The following is a 27,218-nucleotide window of genomic DNA, read 5'->3' as shown; positions in this document are numbered from 1 at the left end:
CACAAGACAACACTACTGTGCAAGTGTTGAATCCACACAACTAAAGTTCTCAGATTAAAATATCTCAGAAAAACAAAAGAAATAAGTGGATAGTCACTGCACTCAAATAGAAAATAAAGACAGAATTTAAACTTTATACAATATACAAACACTGTACCTGCAGCAGCAGCATTTATCATCTTCATCATCTTCATCATCAGGCATTACTGGGCCAGTACAATACAGACACACACTGCATTCTAACCAACTTCATACAAACCTTCACTGACCAAAAGTCAGTTCAGGTGGAGATTCAACATGTGGGAATAATGATCTCAGGTGATTGTTTTCAAGAATGCAAACTACATATCCCACAAATCCTCACTTTTCTCCTCTAGTTCACATTACTGCAGCAAAAGCAAACAACTCATCCACATACTAGGATCTTTTGCTTTGATTCGGGAGTCATGATATGATGAAAAAAAAAAAAATGGAGAAAAAAAAGGGGAAATTTTGCACAAAAAAAAAAAAAAAAAAAAAAAAAAAAAGTTACAAGAAAGAGTTTAAATATTTTGAAAAAGTTATTACAACAATTCCAAATATTGAGAAAAAAGTTGTAACTGTGAGGGGAAAAGTTCTAACATTTGTTTTTTTTAAAAAAGGCAACATTTTGAGAAAAAAGTCAAAGTCAAAAATGTTATGAAATGACCAAAATGGTCATTTGAAGGAAAACATACGTAGAAAACCTGAAGATTTCAACAAAAAAAAGAAAGAAAAACATGTCCTAATATTTAGAAAATAAAGTCATATTATATTTTTTTTTAAACAGAGGCCCTAAAACTCCATCATAAAAGTTCATTCAACGCTGCTACAAGAAAAGTTTCCAGTTCTGAACACTGCACAGCTGCACTGATCCCAGTTTCAAATAGAATGCAACTTTCACCATGTCCAACAAATTCATTATTAGTAATTAATTAATTAATAATTTGATATTAGATTAATATATATTTGGAGTCAGCACATTGAGTTTATTCTTAATGTCCCTCAATTGCTTATTCTGGAAACAAAGTTGGCAGATATCAATTAAAGGCCAGCTTCAATTCAAGTCCCTTACCCACACACATTCATATATTAACACTTAAATTCTCAGGACACAGATACATTCCCAGAGTGAGAAACATAAGACACAGTTAAGAGGTTCTAGAGGGACGATAACGTCGACTGACAGGAAAGTCGATGACATTAACACCAGTTTCATCCTGGCCGTGTTGTTGGATCTTGATAGATAAGGCATAAAGTAAGCAGCAGGTGGATAGAAACCTGCTGGTGTCAAGTAAGAGCTCCACAGTCAAGATCCAGACTGATGGCGAGGATTAAATAGACTCCAGAGAAAAACAGAATACATTAAATAGACAGACAAATATTTAAAAAAGGGCTTATAATGGCTCAGACCAATCCATGGCACTGTAGAAGATCTGTATGTATATTGCACTTTGTGAAATCAAATCAGTCATACATTACACAGGAGTCCGTCTCAGAAGCATTTCCTGAAGACAATCTGCGGTCCGAACTCCTCGTATTCTTCCTGACTGATCCATGCGGAGCTGAAGGTGGGCAGGTTGGCCAGCACCGCTCCTCCGCTCCACACTGAGAAGTCTCTGTCTTTGGGGCTGTTGACGCGAACGCTCTCCCTCATGTCGGCTTGCACCATGCCTCTGATTTCAGCCTGGAGCCTCTCGGGCAGGCCGGCCAGCAGAGTGTTCCCACCTTCACACGGGAGATGAAAGACTAATTTAGACGTCAGCTTAACTGGAACATGACCAAACCAGATGAAAAACAAAAAAGCATGAAGCGTGCCACGCTGTGCTTTTGATTTAGTAGCACAGCTGGAGTGCGTCTTTGACCCGTTAGACGGTTGTGTAACACTGTAACAAAAACCAACTGTTACCTGAAAGCACGATGTTTCCCAGGAAGCAGCGCCGCAGGTCAATGTCTGAGCTGAGGATTGACTTGAAGACGCTCTCGTGGATCCCGTAATGGTCCCGTCCAATCAGCTCGGGTTTAAAGAGAATCTCAGGAGCCCTGGATGAAGGAGAGCAGTTTGAGTAATCTGTTATGAGAGGTAGTCTGCTGCTTCTACAAAGGAAGCAGCAGGCCTGTCTCAGTAGTCTGTCATGTGTGTAGCACCTGCTGAACAAGCCTATCTAGTTCTCCCAATATGAAGCTGGCATTACATAGTTCAGAGAGGGTGCAAAATATTCAATGCTTACAGCTAGTTATATACAACCAGGAGGGCAAGAAATGTGTTTGGTTTTTTTTAGACAAAGCCCTTTCTTCCTACCCCCAGTCGTTATGCTAAGCTAGGCTAACCTCACCCCAGCTACACTCTGTACTTGTAGAGTAACTTCACTCTAAATCCACTTCTTTAATGAAGCAAATTTAACTAAATTACATGTCCAGTCACTTTATTGTATTATCAAATGAATCTGGTCCCAATCTACTGTGGTCATTCCAACAATAGCTTAGTTCTTAAGCTCAAAACTGTTTGACTGCACTGTTACCACAGGTGTTGTGCTTTTTTATAGACCTCTTTATCTTTATTAACATTCAGCAAGTCATTTCCCCTCCAGCCCCATGTGGGGGGGGTGTTACCTGAACCGCTCTGTGCTGAGGGTGACGATCTGTCCATCTGGCATGGTGTAATGCATCTCCCTGCAGGACGACCCCCCCTGACTCAGCTCAGCCTCATAGTTTGGAGCCACACAGCAGCACCTCTCCTTCATCTCCCTCACTATCTCCATCTCTGCTGTGGTGCGCATGCACACCCCCTGTTCCTGCAGAAGCTGGAAGCACAACATTTAAATTTAAAACATGTTGTTAAAAATGTGTGATCTTGACCCTAACCTACAGAAAATTAATGATGATTGAATAATGATGATATTTTAACCTAGTCTGCATAGCAACATGTTGTATTTTTCAGTGACAGCATGTCCTTACAATTCAAAACAAAAGATAAACTAATCATCATTGTAAGAGGTTCCAAGGGGCAAGTAAGTCTAGATTCTTTCTGACCAATTGTGCAACAGTGCCTAGAGATTCACTTCAGAATAAGGCTAGTGTGACTTGGACTTCTCTTCTCTGACTCAGTTCCAAACCCATTGGTTCCTACTGAAGACACACATCGTTAAAAACAGCTCACAAATATGCACTTTCATTTTTTAAAAAGCTTCAGTAATTTCCTCTAACAACTGGGCACTGTAGTTTTTAACAGACATTACTTAACCAGGAGTTGGGACTATTTTCAGGAGCGGATTCAACCAAATCTGGTGCTCTAGTGAGTATTTCTGGCAGCAGGAGGGTGTTTGTGTGTTCATAGTAATGAAGGAACATTTCACACAGTGCAGCAGTGTGGCTCATTGATGTGTTTTTAATAGTTTTTGGAATAAGATATCAGGTCAGGTTAAATTCATTGTTAGTTTGGCTCTGCACATGAGCTTTGTTGATGAAGAAAGGTTCAGTCATCACCAGATGTATCCTTTAAATGATACAATAGCTTCTTATCATTAGATTGTTCACGTCACTGCCTCTAAACTGTGTGGAGAAGAAGAAATGTGTTACTCTGTACCCTTTTCAGATGCAATGTAACGTCTGATCCAGCCAGAGGGAAGCGCTGCACTGCATGAGGTAGACAGTATCCCTCAAACACAGGCACACTGTGGCTCACTCCATCTCCAGAGTCCAACACCACACCTACAAGGAAAAGTTATAAAAATACAAATCTATGATACACACAATGCATTAGTGAAAAGCATAAAAAGACATAACTCATGACCAAATTACCAGTGCATCTTCCTGCAGCGTAGAGTGCCAGCACCGCCTGCATGGCCACGTAGGTGAAAGGAACATTGAAACTCTCAAACATGATCTCCACCATGCGCTGACGGTTCTCCAGAGGGTTCATGGCTGCCTCTGTCAGCAGGACAGGGTGATCCTCTGGCTCCACGCACAGCTGCTGGAATGTGTGATGCCAAATCTAAAACCAGAAGACTCAGTTTTTATGCTGGTCAAGGAACTCAAACTGGTAGAGTTACAGTAACAAACCCATTTCTGCTAGTTCTCCTCATGTGGGCACTGGACAGGTATAGTGAGCTGATAGCAGGTGAGGGAGATATTAGTGAAGCAGTAAGCAGAGGGAAGGAGACGTCGTATAAAGAGTTCAGGCCCTGCCTTTCCCACCTGCTGCTGAATAAACAGCTGAATGCAACCACTAACTCAACATTTTCTTTGCATATAGTTCACCATGAATGAGCTTGTTCAAAAGTTGAACAGGTTCAAATAAGGAACAATGCTCCACCTGGACGTCTCCTTTGATGTGTGAGTCATTAGTGTAATTAGTGTTGACAGCAGGTGACTTCCTGACTTGTGTGAAGTGTTAAACAGTGGAGGACTATTACAGGAGAAACACAGACATTAGGTTGAGTTAATTTAAAGTGACAACGCAAAAGGAGATTTGTGTGCAGCACATATCTCAGGCAAAACTAGACTACACACACACACACACACACACACACAGAGCTCTAACAGAGGCAGCTCCCTCCTCAGATTTGTCCTCAGGAGGTGAATATGGAAAATGTCATTAGTCACTAGTCCACAGAACAAAAACTGACATCAGAATGATACGATCTGTCAGATGATGTCAACGCCTAGGACCCATTATACAACTGTATGGAGGTGTGGAGTGTGCTACAATGGTTCAGAGGGCAATCAGCTGGCAAACACATGTTCCAATAATACCTGTATCAATACAAAAGGACCAGGTTTATCTACACATGGTCATTATGTACTAATTCCTTGAGCGGATGGGTACTTTAAATAGATATTGCTCCTTTTAATAGTGTAGTGATTGTTCAAAGAATATTCAGGTAACATGACAATATGACCATCCCAATACCCCGGTGTCAATCTCATCATCCCAGCTTCACTCATACGATATGTAAATGTGAGGCAGTGGGGTCTGAGGTTTAACATGATTTCAATTCCTACAATTAAATACATAAATCCAACTAATATTTGTCTGTGTCAACAGCAAAACACAAAGTGGTCTGATATCTCCCATTATCATCTTACCTTTTCCATTTCATCCCAGTTACGAATGATCCCATTCTTTATGGGATGCTTCAGAGCCAGGACCCCTCTCATGTGTTGGGCCTCGTGACCAATGTAGGTCTCCCTCTCAAGGTTACCATTCATTATTTCCTGTCAAGACAAAGCTTCTATTTAGAACAGCAGGTAGGAAGCAAAGCAAAGGAACATTACTATTACATCTGTTCTCTACAAATACAGACTATTTCTTTACCTCATACTTTGGCTGCCCAATGATTGTTGGGAATATAACGTTTGGTAGGCCTTGATCTGCGAATCCTGCCTTCATCAAACCAGACCCTGTGTCCAGGACTATGGGGGTCTTAAAATCTGTCATCTGCAATCACATTGTAAAGAAAATAATAAGTCTATTTGAATCAAATGAACAACAATATGGAGATAATAATCAGCATTGAACAACACTAAAACAAAGCCACAAGACTGGCCACGTAACCCTTTAAACCCTCAGCTTTTTTTGCTGAGTTTTTATTCCATTTACAGGCTTTTAGCAGAGTCACTACATGTTTTGTTCTGTTTAAAATTGTTTGAGTTTTTTGCCACAGGTTTTCAACATGAATGATGTCATGATAGACAAGAGTGTCAGTGATAAGAACCATGTTGATGGGACTTTCTGAACCTTAGTAATGTCCAAAAAAATTTAAACTGAAAAAATATAAATGATTTTGTCACTCCTAATGTCATTCTTTGTCTTTAAATGGAGATAATTTAGTTCTAACTTTTGGAATTACAGATCCCACAATGCTTTGGGGGATAAAGCAGGAAGTAATGTTGCCATGGAGTCAGTGTGAGTTAGCTGTGGGCTACACCTGAGCCCTGTTTATTTAGCTTGTGTTCTGGCAGATGATCAGCATGAAATGTCCTGCTGAATGAACCATTAGCACTTCCTGTTTGCACTGTGACCATGAATGTACAGACAACTATCACTGGATTACTGTGACACTGAAGAAAACTCAAAACATGTTTATGAGGTAAGATCTGCAGTTATGAGGAGCATCTTTGGATTTAATGAACATTTATCCATGTTTGGGGCATGCTTATTGACGCTAAAGGTATCTGTCAGGTACAAAGGGTTAAGAGAACACAAATAATAAGGTGGTGACTGTGGATGACAGTAGTACCTCTCTCATATTGATGTTAAGCTGGGCCTGGATCCCTGGCGATCCAGAGCCTGAGACCCTCATGACCTCAGAGCTCTGAACACCATCAGGCAAGTCTTCATTCTGCTCATCTTTACCACCCGGATCAAACTCCTGAGGCAGGTCAGGAGGCAGCTGGAGTGGTGACAGTTGATGTGGACACTCATCTGCAGGAGAAGAAGTCTCAGTTTCTTCTGTTGGGTGTAACTCTGTCTGTACAGGTGCCACTGATGCATGCTCTTCATCCTTAGTGGTCATTTCAGATGCATTACTGTGATCTAATGACATTTTGCACTTCTCTGGCAGCGTATGGTTATTGTTGTTATTGTTACTGTGTTCCTTCACATTTGGATTGAGCACCAGGTTGTGACTGATGGCTGGAGTCACATTCTCTGGCAGGGCATCAAGAGGGTTAACTTGTAGATCAAGTTGCACCACAGTGGGATCTTGAGCAATTGAGAATGGAGCTGAATTCATCACTTCTGAGGAATGAGGCGTTTCATGTTCGGTGAGGTCGTTGTTCACAGGAAGCTGAAGCTTTCTTGGCTTAGGTTCAGGAGGAAGGCGTGATTTTCCACCTGGGTCAAATGCTCCATCATCTGGCCTCGTTTCAGCCGTTAAAGAAGCTTCTGGTTTGCATACGCTAGCATTTTCAGCAGATTCTGTCAAGTATATACATCCCACAGGCTGGATTCCCACCTCTTCCTTTAAATCAGAGTTACTATTTAAGGCGGTTCTGTTAAATGCAGATGACTCAGGTTCAGAACAATTAAACTCTTGGTGTCGGGAATCTGGAAGTTGATCCAAATCTTGCAGTGTATCCTCTTTGGCAACTTCAAGACTTGATTCTGCTTGAGCACTTTCAGTCTTACATTTATCCTGAGCTTGAGAATCATGCTGAACCAATACTGTTGGATGTGTGTTCTGTGATCTTTTACAAATACCTGATAAAAGCTCATCACAGAGCGCTCTGTCCTCCTTATTTTCAGTTCTAGTCTTTTCCATTATAGAACATTTTACAACCTTTCTAGCTCTGTCCTTGTGTTTCTTCACTTTACGCTCTTTGTCCAAACTCTTCTCAAGCTTCTCCACCTCCCTTTTCTCCTTCTCCAGCTGTAACCGGAAAGCCTCCCTCTCTTTGCTCATATTTGATGGCTCGTTTGTATCTCTGCTCCCTGAGAGTTCATCTTTAGGGTTTTCTTCACAGCGTCTGAGCTCATGGATCTTCAGGTTCTCCTCCATGATCAGTTCATCCAGGACGTGGACCTTCCTCATCTCTGTCAGCAGGTCCGGCCTGCTGTGAAATGCTACTGTATCTGCTCCTGTTGCAGTTTCAGTGTAGTGCCCGTCGTCTTTGCAAGCCTTACTTTCACCTGCAGATCCATTTGATCTGGGTTCACTCAAATTCTCAGATTCTACAGGGTCAATGCAGTCTTCCAGGCCAAGAACACCAGCTTCAGCCAACTCGCTGGATGACATCTTAAAAAAAAAAAAGAGAGAGAAAAAGAAAAGACTGAGCATGATGAACAAACAGAGCAGGTATGAACTAGATGTATAAACTAACTTTTCTGGCAGATAATATTAACTAATGTTTGGCTAGTTTCCTCCATAACAAAGTTTTTCCTTTTTTCAAAAGATGACAGAAGAGTTTTTGGACATATTTGTGGAAACAGAAACATCCAAGCTCCCAGCCTCTGAGCAGGCGTTTTCCATTGCATCACTCGTTACTCAACTGAGAGCCAGCATTGCTTAGAGACGCACAGTCAGCGTCTGTGGTGCACCACTGACTAGAGAAAATCAAATTGTACAGACTACAAACGTTGATACAAGGTGTTCTATTCCCTCTTCAAGTCTACATGGCTATCAACTATTGGCAAGTTAAGCTGCCTGTCATTTCACAACGTTCAATATTAGGGTGGACTCATTGTGCTGTTGAGTTTGTATTCCACTCAAATTGGAGGTTAGTTAGCCTAGCATATTAACATTAGCACTGATTCCCCGTAGACATTATTTTTTGTGCATGTTATTTCAACACCTGTTGAGTCATCAGCAGCTCCTGCATTATACAAGTGTTAGCCATCTCTCTTTCATGGCTCCAGATTTGGTGATGTAAATGACTAGACACTAACTCACAGTAAGTTATTACAGTACAGATGGGTCAAAGCAAAAGGAAACAATGTAAGCTCAACTGATGGTTGAAATCTATATTGTAGTGTGCTAAAAACTGTCTGTTGATGCTGTTCCCGCCCACACTGATATTGCACTAATCAAACTGGAGTACCTGTATTGTCATTCGGTACCAAAATTGACAGCCGCTGGAGAAAAATAATGTATGGGGCGCTGTTAGTGCACAATGCTTGCTTGAAATAATCAAAAAGAAAAACTAGAGAATTGGCATGACCAGTGAGAGACACTATGGTTACAAAGAGAAAGAAGAGAGCACCTTCCAAGATGCAAAGTTCAATAGAAAATTATTGGAAAATAACATCTCTGGGAAATAAAGTTTATGTTCTTGATTTGATCTATGCATAACATACCACACCAAGCTGGTCCTCACTGTCCCACACTGGCCAGTGACTGTGCCTGTCCTCTGACCTCAACAGGGCATCCAGCACAGCCTCCTGAGCCAGAACATTTTCTTCCTCCTGCAAAGCAAGAGACATAAAAGAGACCCACAAAACTCACTAATGGCAAACAGCACCCAACATAATAGAACATCTGCAGACAGACTTATAGGGAGAATATTTTAGGTCACTTGTAGCCAACAGCATACTAGCACTAGAAGCAATTTAATTTACGATCTGACAGTGGTGTCTTCAATCCTGAAGTCACATTTGCTGAATAAAAAAAAATGCCAAACATCTGATGGTTACTGCTTATTTTTCTGAAATTATTTATGGTTCGTTTGGTTGCTGATCAGATCAGTAAGAAATGAAGACACATCATGTGACTTGTGATGAACCCTTGACATTTTCTGGACATTTTACAAACCACAGTGGCATGGCAGCAGTTATTCCCTCTCCTCACTCAAATGGTGCATCTCTTACCTCCAGGATTTCATCAGCCCTGTCCAGGATCTTCTCCACCTCCCTTAATCCCTCCTGCTCCTTCACATCCCAGTCCCTTAAAGAGTCATCAGTCACACTGAAAAGATAGAGAAGTTTGCCATTTGGTAGTCTGTGATGGACATGATTAGTGCATGAAAAATAGCACTTCTTTTTATTGATGGAAGAAACAACATGAATTCACTTACACATACAAGTGAGAAGTTTAACTCAACTTGAAAGGGTTTTCCTTATTAGAAATGAGGCTCTAAGATAGAGGATGTTGTATGCTGTACAGATTGTAAAGCCCCTTGAGGCAAATTTGTGATATTGAGCAATATAAATAAAATGGACTTAACATTATTGAGACAAAATTTACTTGCTTTCAATTTTACTTTGAGATTTGAAGCCAAACTGAATTTAAACTCTGAAGAAAACGCATTACCCATCAACAGTATCCTGATTCTGATCATGGAGGTCATAAGAATCCCAGAGAAGAGTAGGAATCCCCTCTGTGGTGCAGCCGGACTTGTCTCTTCCATCTGTGATAGTGCTGGAGAGGATGTTGCAAATGGGACTTAGTTCAGGATCCTCTAAACTGCTTTGTGAATGTAGGATCCAGTCCCTGTTCTGTGGCCCTCTGGGCTGTGTGCTGCTTAACACTTCCGTCTGCGTGGGCTGATCTCGAGACCCGTTGGTCTGGTTGGCATTAGCATGGGGGTCTGAAGGGTCATGGAACTGGAGGTCTCTCTTCTGTGGTGTTGGGTTCTGTGTGATGGTGACTGTGTACGAGTTTTCCAGGTCATCTACTGGCAAGCTAAGCCACGGATTATTGGGTAGTGCAGCTGACCGCTTCACTTTGATCTCAAAGTTGAGGGAATCCACAGTTACTTTAGGGATAATCTGGATGCTCGCCCTGGAGGAGTTTCCCACAGAGCCAAAGTCAAACTCCTCTCTGTGGTCTTCGGAATCTGAAACGCTGGAGATGTTCTCTTCGTAGATTTGAGGCTGGCTCAGGGCAGGCCTCACTGAGTCCCTGGTCCCAGATAATCTGGAAACACCCTCCACTCCTTCCCTCCCTCCCCAAGCCTCCAGCTGGCTGCTCCCCACTCCATCGAAGCCTGAGTCGAATGAGCTGAGGGAGGGGGGTTTACCCTCAGCTGACACCATCCCAGAAACTGCTGTGGAAGGAGACGCTCCAAGGAGATGGGTCACCTCCTTAGCAGTTTCACATTTAGTGAGACTACACTCTGAATGACTGTCTTTATCATCCTTAGCTGCTCTGTTTGTACCACTGTCAACATGGCTGCTCCGCAACAACTCATACTGCCACTGTAAGGCCAGCTGGAGGTGACCAACAGCCACAGGTCCTGAAGAAATGAGAAGTTTCCTCAGGGTCATGCACCTGATGAATACAAGAAAGATTAGTGTAAATAATTTAGGTATTAGGATAGGAATGTGTCTACTAGTCATGGAACTTTATAGAGCCATATTAATGTATATCATAATATAGTACATTTTCTGGAAGTTCAGTTGAGAAACTGAAGCAAACTAGCAGTCTCAAGAGCTTTCAACCAATTTCCAAGGTAACCAACATCACCAAGAGGTTATAAAAGTAGGGATGAAAGCATTACAGTGACTCAGCATGCTTTGCTCATCACAGGATATGACTTCAGTGTGAATGTGAGTTCAACCAAAGAGTGTTTTTTTCCTTCTTAGATCATTGCATCTGAAGGATTGTTAGAGTTCTGAGGAAAGTATTCAATATTTCACAAGAAAGTCAAAGTAGAAAGTCATAAAACATGAGCATCATTTTGTGTAAGAATTATTTTTCTTTCATATCCCCTTAATCATCTTGTGCCCCTTCAGGTTTTTCCTTGGGAGAAGAAAGTATCCTGACCCCCAGGTTGGGATCCACTGGGTTAGAGTATAAGAATACATACATTCACATAAAGAGTACAGTGTATTTTTTAGGTGCACTACCTGTCTAAAACAAGGTGCAAAAGGTGTCTTGTGGCAAAACAAACAGCCAGGACCAGATTTATTCAGACATCCCCTTAGGACATCTTTTGTATTAGTCTTATTAGTAATCAGCACATTTGATGACCACGTCATTTTGAAATCAAAAGACAGTCATAGGTTTCTCTTTATAAGCTCTGCGCTCTCTCACCGCTGAGACATCTGCTTGCCTTCCTGCTGGACCTCGTCATCTGGGATGACATTAGACAGATGAGCCAGATGAACCAGCTCCTCCATGTCTGGAGGGGGATTCTTCTTCAGGAACGTTGACAGTTTCTGCCTCCATGCAGGGATCGTCCCCCAGCTCCTCCTCTGCCGTTGTCTGGGAACATCGTCTCCATCGATGCTGGACAGGAGCTGCTGGAGGAAGTTCTCGCAGAGGACCAGACTGTACCAGCTGTTGGCCTGAACAGGGACCAGTAAACAGTTAGGATATGTACTGTATACAGTACTGGTTCACACATTCATACACACTATTTCTACTATTCTCAGAAGGAAATGCTTTACAGTGGTTGTTTGGTGAAATGTCTCCCCTTTTGTGATAAAGAATAATGTTACACTTATTCAACTGACATTAGAACTGCTTTAAAATATGCTTACACCTCAACTGACACCAACCAATGTTTACTCTTCAACTGACATTTCAAGTGCTGTCACTGCTTACATAACATCATTTCAGGTTTTATTACCTCTTACTATTCAATGGACACTTTAAGACAATTCAACTGCCTACAGGACTTTCAACAATCACTGACTGATTTCAGCACATCAGCTCTTATCACTGCTTACATTTGAACTGCTTTAAGTGCTTGAACTTAAACACAACATCTGCCATGCAAACAACACATTTTATCCTGTAATGTTCAGTGTAAATGAGCTTAACTTAAAATTCTTATTTTTTTATTTCAAGAAATTGCTTCATTCACTTGCTAAAACCCCAGAGGCATTCAGTTTACTGTATGAGACATGGAAAAGTTGCAAATCCTCACACTGGAAAAGATGATACTGGAGAAATTACTCACATTTATTAATAAAATTAACTGTTAAAATTGTGGATTCATTTTCTAACAATCTTTAAGCTACATCACTGCAGTTGATGGCCAATCTCTTCTCCAAAATCAGAGAGATAACTACTTTTATATTTCCATAAATGTTGACAGCTTACCTTGTTGTAGTAATGATGGTAGCTGGAAACTGCTCTGAGGGTTTGGAAAATGAAGTGCACAGCAGAGCGGAGTTTCTCCTTCAGCCTCTCCAGATCCAGAACCCAGCGCTCCCTGGTCTGACTGTCCAATGGCAGGATCTCCGCCATCGTGTGGATCACATCTTCAGCACAGCGAACAAGTGCCTGGTGGGGGGAGGGACGAGGGTTTGAAGTCATTTGAAGATACAAGAGAAATTAACGTTGATGTTGTCATAGTAATATGACAACTACTGATATGATTCGTTAATCATTTATTTCTTAAAGTAATAACCTACTATACACACAAACAAAAGGATCATGCTATCAACTATGTAAATAAGCTAGGTGCATAACCTGGTGGATTAGAGTGGATGTATCACTGACATTAGATATCCAATCAAATTAGAAAATCAGAACCACAACAATATCATCTGAACACCACGACTAATTACATTTAGGTCACATCTCCAAAAACTGACAAAAAGTCAAAGAGAACACATGAGCTCCAGCAGTACCATAGCAGGGGTGTGAATGGACGTCTCAAATTCTGATATCAACTTCCCTGCCTTTGCAGCATCCTTGGCAATTTCTATTTCATAAGGCTGGAGCTTCTCTTGAAGAAGAATTTCAATCTGCTCGGTGATCTGGAAGCAGAAGAGTACAGAGGAAACCTGATCATCAAGACATTTATAAAAAAAATAAATAAATAAATCACATGAATATCATATGTCATTAAAATAAACACTAATGCACTGCAGTTAGATTTAAACTAAGTAGAACACCATGCCGTAATTAAATAATATCTGTTCAAATCATTCACACCCAAACTGTTGCCTGCTGACTCACCTGCAGTGCGTCCTCTCGCAGCTGGAACACCTGCAGCTGGAGACGAGCCTTAGCAAAGGCCTGCTGCCACAGCAGCTCCACCTTTTCCACACCTGCAGTTATCCTGTAAAACACAGACAGACTTTTATTAGCCGGCATCATCCCTTCACATTTATTACAACATAATCTACACCATTTGGTGCGTGGTGGTGGTTTAATCCTAAATGCCAACATTAAAATACCAACATTTACTGACAGGCATTCAATAAAGAGATGAGAAGGACAAGGCTGATGTTATTCTATTTCTTATTGTCAATATCTCCCATAAAAAGAGCAAAACAAACAGTGAGTTAGTTGGACTCATGTTTTCTGACTTCTCTGCTCTGTCTGTAGCTCTCAGCCCTAAGCCCACCTGTTCCTATTGAAGACATAAATCTTTAAAGTTAGTTAAACGGCTGGAAGATTGAGTGTCTTCAGCTTCTGTACTGTGACATATTTCCCAGTGAAACACAATATGTGGCTGGTGTACAATTACAAGAAGGATTTCAATCAAATTCTTCAAATTTAATTGGACTGCTAGAGGGTGAGCATGGCTTAGTGAATACAGTGTGATATGGAGCTGTGGGAGACTCCCTCGCTCGCTCGTTGTTAGATAAGAAGAGTAGGGTGAGGGTGCAATGAATAACATCAGACCTCAGCCACATTCTATTGGAAAACAAACTTTTTGCCCACTGATATCCTGACACACCTCCTCCTGTTATACTGCTCTGCTGGCTACTATGACCCACAAGCAGTCAGGTGTGGTTTGGAGGGTGATTGTTGATTATATACTTCTTTGTATACGCCCACAAGTTCAAGATGAGTAAATGTGAAAACATTTTACAGAAAGAGAAAAGAGAAGAATTTTGATATAAAAATACTCAAAATGGGATTGTTTTTAACATACTGTATATTTGGCAGATAACAATGTGTCCATTGTGTTTGATGTGGCATTTTCCACATTAAAAAAAAAAATCTAGTTAAAAATTCTTAAAAATCTTCATTGAAAAATCCAGAATCTATGAATACGCAAATATTGTTCATTTCAAAAGTTTAACTGCTCTACTTCACTGGAAAGTCCATTCTCAGTGTTTGTGCACTGGAGGCTTCAAGTTTCCACATCACACTTGTGTAAGTTGCATACTGGATCATGATTGGCTCCAAACAAGTTGTGATGTCACAAATCAGGTGAGCACAGAGAAACTTTCCTCCAGCAGATGAAAACAAACTCTGCATAAACATCAATCTGCACAGAGAGGACACCAGTCAAGGAACAAGAAACATTCATGAGTGGAGGGAGACTATAAATATAAAATATGATTGATATGTTGAACTATTCCTTTAAAAAAGCCAGCAAAGTATCTCTAAACTATTCATCCTACAAGAATGTCCTTGTTCTGGGTTATGTACAGTGTTTCTGATGTTTTAAATGTTCTTTCATTCAACTTTACATCAAGACAACTCCAGAGCAACAGAACTCTAACTCAAAAAAATCCCCTATTGGTCAAACTCGTGTTGATACTGGTCAGTGTTGTGTAACAGATGATTGCAACACTGCTGTATGGTATGTGTGGGAAGTGTTATTACAGAGGATTAAGAGAAAGTACTTTACGAGACTAAGCAGTGTGTGAGCTGCCTGCCAGCGGTACCTGCTGTGGTTCTGAAGCATATCGAAGGCGGTGTGTGTGAAGAGGGCAGTGCCGGCCATCGCCTGGTAGCACGGCTCCTTCTCTGGGTACCGCAGCTTCTCCACCACACTCTCACAGTGCCTCAGCAGCTCATCCAGCCCCAGCTCCCTGCGACAAAACACCCACACACACAATGTTAATACAGAGTAACTTGAGGATGGTGTAGTGGTTGACTTAAGGACAACCTAAGGCAACTCAGTGTTTTGTTTCTTGGTGATTTAACCAGATTTTCAGGTTGAGTCAGGTTAGTTATTCCTGTGAAAAACTGGATGACATTGCAAAGATGTTACGGCTGGTACAACAGTGAGAGAACAAGAGCTTATTTCCAAACATCATATAATAATCTGAAAGACATGTTTTCATACTATTCCCATAATGCCATGCAGCAACCTTACAGTAGCATTACTGGCAGCAATGATGAGAGATTGCTTTTCCTGTCTTTTAATGCCATGTATCAGTGAATGTCACAAGTCTGAGACAGCCTTTAAATTTCCACTTGTGAAGTAGTGATAAACCACAGCAGTGGTCATTCATAGTCATACGGGAGCTGTTGCTGCGTCACATATTGGTTTAGCAGCAGTTTAGAGCATGTTCAGATCAACTGGAACATGCAGGAGTTTGAGATACAGCTGTGAGCTGAGTTGGAACTATGTGTTTCTGTTAACAGGGCAGGTTCAGATGTTCTGCAGCTAAAGCAGATGCATGTTGAACTTGGCTGGTAAGCTTTTCCGTTTAGAGTTGATTTAGAAATACCACTAAGGACAGTGTGTATTTTATGATGTCCAGTGTAGTTTCACAAAAACATTTATACACATTTTTATAAACTTTTTTTACCTCAACTGATCTTAATTAATGCTAGTCACAATTTAGCAAATAGTGCTTTCTTTGCAAAAGGCAGCAGTAAAATAGGCTGCATCCTCAGATCATTAGGACTTCCCTTTGAAAAATTCACATGTGAAAAATGATCAGTGAATACAAAGTACAGGTGCAAATGTATCATTTCACTTCAATTATATATCCCTGAAACTAGGAGGTGGACAGCATGATCTTGTTTTCACTACATGTTTTGATTCTCAAATTATCACAATCAGTAAATTAGTGCTGTAACTATGTCATTATTGATTAACCTCATAAGTGTTTTCTCAATTGATTGAGAACAATGCCCGGTGCAATTTCCCTAAGTCCAGAGTGATGTCTTCAAATTGTCTGCTTTGACTGGCTAACAGTCCAAAACCCCAAAATATGACATTTATAATGACATCATTGGGAAAAGTAGTAAATCCTGACATTGGAACCTCTATATGTTTTGCATTTTTACCAAAAACACTAAAGCAGAAAATTAGCAAATATTTTGATGATCCATTTTTACCAAACGACTACTAGTTTAATTGACGGTCTGACTGCATTTATTGTGAAGCTGAAACAACCATCTAGTGAAGCGATCCCGGCCTATAGGATGAGGAGGAGAGAACAGTTGTCATCCTGACCTCCTGAGCTGCTGGAACTTGGCTTCGTTGGTAGAGCAGAAGTGTTGGAGCTCGCTGAAGGTGGTGGGCAGCGGCAGCCTGGACAGAGCCTGCAGGGTGGAGATGCATGACGGCAGCCGCTGGACCACGGACAGGAACTGCTGCACAAACGCATCAATCTCCTACAGAGAACAACACAGAACCAGAGTCACTCTAATGCTAAAAGACTACCAAGACTTTTCTCTATAGATTTTTTTTTAAATTTAATTTGTGATTTATACTCACTTTTATAGTCTAATTGTAATTATAAATTTTAAAAAATAAGGACTCATTGTTAGGCTGCTGTGTTCTAAGCTCAATAGAATTTTCTGTAATTGCTCAACGCCCACAAACTAAACCTAAATCCGGGGGTTGGGGGGGTGGGGTGTATACGATTGTTGGTTAAGCAGTGGGTTACGCGGGCTGCCCCAGTAGAGCCTATGTATGGGAAACACTGCTATATGTAGGTCTACTGGAGATTGTGTCGCTGCATCCTTAATAGGTCTCCTATAGACAGAGAGCTTCCTGGTTAAATAATACTGTCATCATGTGCCAAATGGCCCATTTGAACATGACTGAATGTATAATCTCATGGAAAGAGGCTCCTTTCACTTGCTAATAAGGTCAGCTGATTACGCGAGGCATTTGCACAAGCCTCACCAAGGTAACAAAACAATAGACGCAGGCCGCTTGGACGGATCTCATGAATGGATTCACGAATGAAAACATCTTCCTGACTGAATGAGCTGCTCAACAGCAGCGTGCTCTCCATCACAAAGAGCTAATATTTAGTTGGAATGAATATTTTGCCTGCACTCTGCCTTAGTATTGTATGTCAGGTAAACAGAGTGTATATTTGTGTGCTACTTTAGACCTTTGAATAAGTGAGTATGTGTATGTGTGAGACACACACACACACACACACACACACACACACACACACACACACACACACACACACACACACACCAGTGGCTGAGGATAGCAGGACAATGTTACTTTGTGTTAAGCCTTCTGTTTGTGTCATGACTGATCATAAGACTGCTTCATAAGAATCAGACTCTGATAGTTTCAGATGAGTTACACAAACAGAACTGATCAGCAAAGATGCAAAATTATTGCATTTATTTACTGAACAATTAATAACATCTGTGGGCTCATAATAGTCCTTTGGGTGTTTTAAACTCAAGTGAATACTGAATATTTGATTAACATCACCAATTTGAATCAATATCATATTCTTATCCTACATTTCTTAGGATTTTGATCTCTGCAGTGTGAAATTCTTCTTTTTATTGTACAGCACAGCACTCGAGGGGTGTTTATGCTAATGATGAACTCTCATGAAGGAGCACCTTGTCATGAACAGGTGACATTCATCAAGTTGAAACAAGCAATTTATGACAAGCTTGCTGTACACTTGTACAAACAAACACAGAACAACTTCACAGGAATAAGTAAGTGAAGTTTAGAAAAAGACTACAGAAATATTCTTGCTGACATTTTGACTTGTGGTTTGCACTACGTTTCAGCCTGGCCATGGGTTTGCACAAACACAATGACTACAATAGTGTGACGATGGCAGCAGGCAAAATATTAAGTACTACATATTTGGAAAATGTTTTTTACCGTTTCAATTTGAAATGGTCAGTAATATTCCAAAAATCAGTGTTCAATTGATGGATGCTGGCAAATGTCTTGTTTCATTTCCTCTTAGTAGTAGTAATTTAGGTATTTTCCCATTTTGTGTCAAATACTAAAACTGCACAACATTAGTCAACAGTAGTACACAGTGTGTGTTTTATAGTAGTATACTCAGTTTGGCTTTGGTTTACAATGTAACCTAGATGTGAATAATAAATTCTAATCTATAATTTGGCTGTCAATAAAAAAGGTAAATACATTTTGTGCTGTCTGTGTTTAACAAAAAAAGAATTTTAATAGAGCGAGTGTGAAGGTTAGTAAATTATAATGCACCTCTTTCCAGCCTAGCAGGTTAGCTGGATAGCTAACCAGTAGCCAGTTAAAAAAAAAAAAAAGAAAACAAGGAGCTGCTGTCTGCTAGGGTGGAAAACATTCATTATAATTTACTTAACTCTCACTGCTGTATTAAAATACCCCCCCCCCAATGTTTCAGTCATTGTCTGCTAGCTAGCTAGCTAATCAGCCTGCTAGCTAGCTGGCATCTCTTAGCTTGACTGTCATAAATATAGTGAATATTTACACTCCACCAGCTCTCCAGTTTTAGGATAAAACCAGCATTAACTGTCATTCATGACTTTTGCAGTGCAACTTATGGTTTCTGTGACAGTAGTTGAGAGTACAAAGTAACAGAGGTATTATTTTTTTCCAAAACAAACTACCTTAATGAAGGCAACCCAACTCTGGTGACAGTAAATAAAGTATCCACCCAGCGATGCTGTCAGCTGGCTTCGGTCAATGTAGTTGGAGAGCTCAGAGATTTCTTTCAGAAGGACTTTCTGAAAAAGATGAGAACAGGGTCACTCACTGAAGTCAAACCTATAGCTAAAGTCCTGGTGTTCAGTATGCGTTGTTGCATTCACCTTGAAAGAGGCAGTGTAAGACTTTGATGGAGCCAGGAGCTTCAGCAGCAGCTTGACAACATCCTTCTTCTTGGGCTGAAGTATGTACACCGTGTGGACTGTCCTCTTGTGCAGCTAGAAAGACAGGCGGACAGGAAAATCAGCACTACCCTCATCATTTCTGTTATCAACAGTGAATTAATGACTCATATTGCTGAATGAGAATTAAAGGGGTACTCCAGCGATTTAGTATTTCACTTCCATACGGTCAGAGACTTATGAGACAGATTAAATAAAGAATGGTTAAAAATGAAGACTGAGATATCCCGACTTTTAATCTCTATTATGGGTCGTTCTCCAAAAACACTGGATCCTACATTTCCCATAATTCAACCAAAACCATGTTTTAGTTTGACCGTCCTTGCCTGATACTCAGACATTTAGACGTTTATTTTTACACCTCATTTTGATCAGCAGGCTTAAGTCATTCATGGTATGCTATCCAACGGCTGTTGCTAACAGTAGGATATTAGCCAAATTCAGCCATGAATTAACCCTTAAACAAGGCTCATAGTAAACTAGGGGAAACTGCAAAAGGGCATGCTGCTAATCTTGTTTTCAATGAAAGGGAACTTTAACTTCAGGTTTTGTTCTGAGTTCTGGGCTCTATAATGACATTAGATATTTAACTACCACTTAACCTAATTTTCTGTGTTCACAGCAACTTATTTCAAAACACACCAAGAGGAGTAAACATGAAGTCATGTGGACTGGCAGGAACTCTCTGATTGGGCAGTTTAGGAAACCATCCTCCTGCATCATCAGCACCATGTGGGGAAACCAAAAATTCCTCCAATTCCTTCAGAATTATGCAGCACATCACTGGGCCAGAGAAAATCCCTACACTTACATATCGACATGCATATGACTATACATTTACTATTACAAATATTACTTTTATCAATATAGTCTGTTGCTTACACAGATTGAGAGATCACTGTCTTAACCATTCGTGATTAGCAAATGGATTTATTTTAGCAGTTCAGTCATTTTTGAATTCCACACACACCTAACCAAACAGGTTAGGTGTGAAAGCACCCCAAGTTAATGATTGATTAACACCCAGCTAACACAGTGAGTTAGGGTTAGGGTGAGTCTTCAGAATTGCCAGCATCTCATGAGATTTTTGCAGTTTTCACTGCTCAGCAACAATTTTATAAATTGTTGCTGAGCAGCAATTATGTTCAGCGGTACTCTATATGCTGAACTAACTTCCTGCTTGCAATTAGTGGCTTTTCCATCTGTCAGTTTGTGTTGATGTATTGCTGTCCCCAATTGGAAAAGGAAATCAGTTCATGCAGGTTTAAAAACTAACCTTAAGACAAACGAATGAAGCAATATTTGGGAAAATGATACAGACGTGTGTGTCATACATTCAGATAAGACAGAGTGGAGATTATGAACTAGGTTTTTCTCCATCACAGCAGTTTCTAATCACAAAAAATAAAATGTATAAACATGCTGGTATGCATGCTGACCAGCAACTCTGACCATAGAAACTATTTTTTCCCTCCTCTGAAACAACAAGAGTTGATCTGGATGCAAAAATGCAGCATCCCCTACATAATTGTGCTCATTTAAAGTAATTTCACTGAGGCTTCTCTATTAAATAACCAAGCATGTGACCAGCCATGCATGTGACCCCCGCTCCCCCTTTCTCCTCACACACACACACACACACACACACACACACACACACACACAGAGAGAGAAAGAGGAATTCCACTATGACCACCGCTGACATGACGCATTTGGTATTGTACTTTGAAGATCAGCTCAGGCTACAGCTTTTTCAATAAAATTAATGCTGCATTCATTTATGCTGCAAAGAAAGAGTTCTACTAGCCAAGAGGGCAGTACAAGTTGAACACATCACTGTACTGTGTGCAGAGAACCAACTCCTGTTCATAAATAATTCAGATATAACCAACTGCAGAAATACCAGGCTGACATTTCACAAAAGCTGTCCCTGAACTCAACTTGTACAACACTTTAAAGACGCAGCACGCTAGATTGTTACATACAAATACCAGTCTTATCTTCTTTGTAGCAGAGAAGAATTCTTTTGTCAGTGACTTTCTTCTCAGCTCAAATTAAATTCTGATGTTGGATTTGTACTTTTCCTTTCCCACAGGAAATGACATATCAGAGGCTGAGTTTAAACCCAGCAGCGAGTGAGCCATCCTGGTCGGTAGATAGCGTGCGCTCTGTGTGCATCACGCTGTGTTTCTGGACATTAAAGTGAAAAATGTAGCAGGTACGTCTTGTTCTTTTTCAGGGTTGCCAGCATGCAAGGTTACAGTAGAGTGCAGCTTTAAAGACCAGTGACGTGACATTCTAATGTGTGTTCAATCAGGGATATTACTTCTCATCATTTAGAATGTCTTCTTCTAACATTTAGGTTGATGTTGGGGTGTCTCGGTGGCCTAGGGGGTTTACAGTGCTGACCATGTAATCGCAGTGTTGCATGTCATGCCCGTCTCTCTCCCTTCATTTCCTGTCAGCTCTCTACAGTCTAATAAAAAAAAGAGGAAAAAACTCCCCCCAAAATACCTGTGATTTAAACGCATAAATTAATAAAAATGTAGATTTCATGTTGGTCTCTAATCTTTTTGTTTTCACATGGCTGAGAGATAATCACCAACCTTTTTTTTTGACATTTTTTCCTTTATTAGACAGCAGGCAGTGAAGAGACAGACAGGAAACAAGGAGAGAGAGAGAGAGAGAGAGAGGGATGTGTATGACCAGCAACAAAGGTTCCTGGCTGGAATCCAACCAGGAACAGTAACTATTGGGCTACTGCGGCGCTCCAATAATCACCAGCTTGACGGTATGTTCACATACAGATCGAAAACCTGGAGATGTGACAGGCTGCTATTCATGTGAACTGAACCTCGAAAAAACATGCTGCTGCTGACCAACACTGCTCAGAGACTCAGAGAGCACCCAGGCGTGAGGAAGTTGACAAAGGTTCAACTGTATGTAAATGTCCTCAACAACAAATTACCTCATATGGATTCCTCATGAAACTAAAGGATGTAGTTTCTACTCTAAACTGTGTGAAAGCAACTAAACAAAAAGGGAAAATCTGATTCTCACTTTCATCATCCTGCAAATTCTCTACAATAGCAGTTTCAGTATATATACCAGAGTCAGTATAGTGGCAATAAGAAATAATAACTGCCCAATCAGAGCTGAGGATTTAAATGCCATGCTCCACACAAGCTTCAGGCTCGTGACAAGACAAGAGGGAGTCTGCCTCCTTCTATCTGCATGTGTTAATGCATCTTTATCTCAGAGATAAAAACAGCAACACTGTAGACTGTATGAGGATTACAATTATGATGCTGTACATCCAGGTACGGAGGATAAAGACATACAGTAGTTTTATACTATGACTGCTAGAGCACAACTGACACATGGTTGATGTGATATTATTACTTATTGGCTTTTCACACATATGTTGTTGTTGTGCATTGTTTGCAAACAAATAAATTGAGTACATATTTCTGAAAATGTTCATTTTTGCCTTTCAGGAAGCACCGTTGACATTATTGTGATCAAAGTTCTGCTGCAGTACATCTATTTTTCAAAACTAGCAAATTTTAGGGTTCCTCACTTTAATATTATTATTAATTATTTAGATATTTTATTCCAAAATGTATGTATTGAATTCCTGTCAGCATGGAACAGAAGCTGCAGCGCCACCAGCAGGAGATCTGCTCCTGTCTCTAAACGACATCATTCCTACTTTTACTCAATAAATACTTTATGGAAAATGTAAATATAAAAACTGTATTAAAGACTTTAAACAATTAGTCATTTAACTGATTTATCTACAGAAAGTAAATATAAATAACTGATAAATCACTCAATCATCTCAGTAATTTCCCAAATAGCCAAACACTCCCTGATTCCAGCTTCTTAAATATGAGGATTATCACTGTAAGTCTTTGAGTTGTTGACTGTTGATTGGATGACACATGCACTTTTGGCTCTGGGACACTAACAGGCACTGTCATCATCCTCTGATACATCCTCCACCATCCATGTTTCAGCCATTACTGTAGAGATCTAGTTTCCACAGCAGCACCACACAGAGCAGAGCACTCTGACATCATAATGATAATAATAATCATAATAATAATAATAATAATAATAATAATAATAATAATAATAATAATACCTCAAGCAGGAGCAGAGTCTCAGCGATGAACCTGGTGGTGGGAGGAGAGGCGTGCCTCAGATCAGCCACCACCGACACCAGACTGTCTTTCTCCTGCTTCTTACTGTCAGGACAGAACAATTCAGCCATCAGTCCATCTTACACTCTCACACACAAACATACATTTACACTATAAACCTGTTTGACTCCACATACTTCTGCAGACAAAGAAAGTAATTTATGAAGTCCACCACTTCTGCTTTGCTGAGTTCTGAGGGGAGTTTGGCTTGTCCGTCCACTGGGAACACGATCAAAGGACAGCCATGTTGATCAAAAGCACCTGTGCAGAAAGAAATTATCTCATATTCATAAGCTTCACTCCAACAACTAAAAAAAGAGAAACTTCTGGCATTTATACTAAATCCAGACTCAGTTAAGAATATTTTTATTCAGCACTTGCACTGATGTTTTATACAATGAAGCTCTTGTTTTTCTTCATTTGGTAAATGATGACTTCACTATTTTTCATGTGTGTCTTAAACAACAGTCACGTGTCCATATGAACACTGAAAGAGGTTTTCCTCAATGTATTAAAAGATTCCCTTCAAATGTGCTTTCAGTGTAAGTGATGGAGGCCCACAGTGTGTCCACACAGTCAGTCATTTAGTGCTAAAAAGTTAGTCTGAAGCTGAAGCTGAAGTTGTCCTCCATCACTTCCATTGTAAGGTCATTATGAAGGGATCTTCTAATGGTCAGTATGAACAGGAGGAATGATTACAGCAAGAAAAACATGTTTCAATGTTCATTTGGGCTCCTGACTGTTGTTTTAAGACAAACTTGAAAAATGATGAACCTGTTCTTCTAGCCTATCTAGAATACAATATAGAAGACATCAGTGTCCTGTACACACAGAAACATGCAGACTAGTTTGGATGAATATCTACCAGGGAATAAAACAGCTCCGGAGTTGAGCACATGATCTGCAGGCAGCGGCGGGGAGGAGACACTCTCCTGCACCGAGTCCTGGACGTCTGAAAGGTTTGAGGGGAAATGATTATTTTTATTGAAAACACGCCCGACAAAGAATTTCCAACAGACCAGAGCTATATGACCACTGGAGGAACCGCTCCAGCAAATTCCTCACCGCCTTTCACAAAAAAGTTGGCTAATGGACAAACAGCCTGCCAAGTGATGGAAACTAACACGCCACGACTCTCTGTTAGTTGAAGTGTGTGTAGTATGAGTCTAACATCCTTACGGCAACAGGAAGGTCGCCTGCGCTGCTGCTGCACTTGTTACCTGTGGCGTGTCGGCTCATCTCCACAACACTTCCTTCTCCTGTAGTGTTGAAGCACTCGGTCCCTTCACGGTGTCTCTGGAGCCTGAGCGGTCGTAGTGCGGGGCGGTGGGAGAACAGGACCGGGCGGACCACCGCTGCCTCTCTCCGCCATGTTGCGTCCGTTCAGCAGCGCCTGGCTGCCGGGAGGCTGCTCGGCTCATTTATAAACTAGAGAGGGCGGAGAAAACACGGAGGAGGATGGACGCAAACTGTCCACCCAGGTCTAACCATGAACAGGGCCGTGGCCAGGATGAGTACTCAGAGCCCAAGTCCCCCCAAAACAAGCCAGCACCCCCCAAAAGAGTTTGACGAGATTGTTTTCAGTCATTTAATTCTAAGAAGATCTACTGAAGTTGTTTCCCAGCATGAAGGTGGGAATGCTGTTTCAGTTTCACACACTCATTGCAGCTGCTGGGCTTTTTTATAAATATGAGAAGATCACAGATCATGTTTCAGCCTCTCTTCACTGGTCTCTAGTAAGTTTTATAATTGTTTTTAAGATTTCTCTGATTATCCTTAAAGCATTTCATGGTTCTATCTGCTGAATTATTGCTCCCCTACAAGCCAGATCTCAGGGCCCTTCTGGCTGGTAAACTGTTTGCTGTCGGGGCCCCTCAACTCTGGAACTCCCTCAGTTTAATTCATGCTTTTACTTCCAACATGTCTTAGCTGTTTTATTATAATGATAGTCTTTTATTGTTCTATCTTATATCATGGTTGGGTATTTTACTCATTTTTTGGTATTATTTCTAATTGTCTGATTTTATTTACCTCATTGCAGTCCTTAAATATTTGAATCCTGCTTCAGTCACTTTGTAATGTTGTAAGTGCTAGAAAGTAAAGTTTAATATTATTACTTCATCTATTAGTAGTTAAAATACTGTGTCTAGAAATACTGGAAGCAGACTATAAAATACCAACTAATTGTAAATTATATAACGTGACAATGTGACTCCCCTATGGAAGCTAAAAGTCCTGAATTCCCAGAAAACAATCTTCATTATTTCCAAAAGATAGCAGATTTGAATGTTAAACAAATGTGTGTGAATGTTGTGTTGTCATCACCAACAGAACTGTGCATATATACTGTATATGAGACTTTTGTAGAGTAAAGGAATGAAAATTAATGGAAAACTAATGCCTTTAAACTGTGAATAGTACATATTGTACAAATCTACATGAACTGATGATAGCCTAAAACTAAAGCCTCATTCCTATTTCTGTTCAGTAATCATTCCTTTAGGGAAAATGCAAATATCAAAACTGCATAAAAATACACTTAACGGACAAAAAAAGCAAAAAACAAAGCAATATATCACATTTCTTATCTGAGGGCCCGTAGTGACTGTGAGGCTCTAAGCAGAGGGTCAAGTCAATTATGCCTTCAAGCAGTTCCTGTGTGGTAACAGCTAAGTTCTGTTTATACACTGGACTGGTCTGACTGCATACCTTGTGTGAGTATCATTCTCACCCAGGATCTTTTTTTAACTGAATTTCATAATACTGTGTTCCAATTAAGCCTCAGAGAATGCCACATGCAGGTGCTGACAAAGAAAAAACAGAGCTTTTTATAGTTTGACGCTAAAGAGAAAGAGGAACACGATGAGGGAGATTGTTTCCATTGATATGGAGAGATTTCAATCTCTGAATCTGTTCTTGTGAACCAGAATCTTATGATTCATAAGGCCAACATGTTATTCAGATAGAGAGACTGCATGCTGTCTCATTATAAGGCTGAGAGAGCTCCCCATCTGCACAGAGACTGTCATCATCCAGTAGATCCATTTTATTACAATGAGCTTCAGTGTGATATTATATTAAACTGATGAAGCTGTCTCTTTTACATTTAATTATGTAACCATGTTTTTTCAAAGGTATCTGGCATTTGTATCTAATAATATGTATCTGTGAGTTTTTCTCCCCATAACTGAAAACTGAGATGGTTGCTGTTAACAATCTGAATCTTATCATATGGTTACAAGTAGATAAAACATTCTTTTCATTCTTCACCAAAATATCCATTAAATTTTATTTTGTTGTCTGGAGTGTACAGTAAATCATCATATCTTCAAAGCCCTGGTCAGTGACATCATGAGTATGGATGGTTACACTGATTTAATGGAAATGATCAGAGATCCTTCATGATTGAGGCCAAGTGTTGAGCTTTCATTTTTGATTCTTTGGAACCAACAAATCAACCTTGTGACTCTTCTTGACTTTTTAAAGTCATCTCAGTTTACTCCCTGCAGGTGTCAGTCCGCGTTATGTTGACTGAAACTCTTGATGAATTACATTGTTCAATCTGTCGGACACATTCTTGGCACGCTTCGGTTTCTGCAAAAAGAAACAAAAAGAGTGATTCATTTTCATCCATTGTCTCTCTGCATACAGTATCTGGGTCAGGTTCACAGAGGAAATATGGCTTAGCAGGTTTCTTCTGAAGTTTTCCAGCCACTCCCAGGCATTATGGGACATATAGTCTCTTCTGCATATCATTTCCTCCTAATTCATTGTGTTCACCTCTGATGGC

At 40.4% G+C, this 27,218-nt stretch overlaps 1 protein-coding gene across 1 annotated transcript; it reads right to left on the bottom strand.

The window, feature by feature from the left end:
• Window positions 1–764: 764 nt before the first annotated feature.
• LOC122999651 lies at window positions 765–26,026 on the bottom strand. The gene is made up of 23 exons (XM_044376747.1): window positions 24,649–26,026; window positions 24,294–24,380; window positions 23,566–23,689; window positions 23,371–23,473; window positions 19,146–19,259; window positions 18,945–19,061; window positions 16,564–16,724; window positions 15,038–15,184; window positions 13,371–13,473; window positions 13,040–13,168; window positions 12,507–12,689; window positions 11,493–11,746; window positions 9,768–10,727; window positions 9,326–9,422; window positions 8,816–8,923; window positions 6,261–7,757; window positions 5,336–5,458; window positions 5,107–5,235; window positions 3,820–4,012; window positions 3,605–3,729; window positions 2,632–2,822; window positions 1,928–2,061; window positions 765–1,746 (listed from the first exon to the last, which is right to left on the bottom strand). The coding sequence occupies exons 1-23, from the start codon at window positions 24,665–24,667 to the stop codon at window positions 1,514–1,516; spliced, it is 5,331 nt and encodes a 1,776-aa protein (XP_044232682.1). The 5' UTR covers window positions 24,668–26,026; the 3' UTR covers window positions 765–1,513.
• Between the last annotated feature and the right edge of the window lie 1,192 nt (window positions 26,027–27,218).

Source organism: Thunnus albacares, chromosome 16 (genome assembly GCF_914725855.1).
Source record: "Thunnus albacares chromosome 16, fThuAlb1.1, whole genome shotgun sequence".
NCBI lineage: Eukaryota > Metazoa > Chordata > Actinopteri > Scombriformes > Scombridae > Thunnus > Thunnus albacares.
The sequence above is the reverse complement of the archived record's forward strand: the minus strand, read 5'-3'. Positions and strand labels throughout refer to the sequence as shown.

Coding starts and splice junctions, on each gene's coding strand:
- LOC122999651 (XM_044376747.1), bottom strand. Junction 15,185..16,563: donor AAGTTCCAGCAGCTCAGGAG/GTCAGGATGACA, acceptor GTTTTGTCGCAG/GGAGCTGGGGCTGGATGAGC. Junction 13,169..13,370: donor TGCGAGAGGACGCACTGCAG/GTGAGTCAGCAG, acceptor TTCTGCTTCCAG/ATCACCGAGCAGATTGAAAT.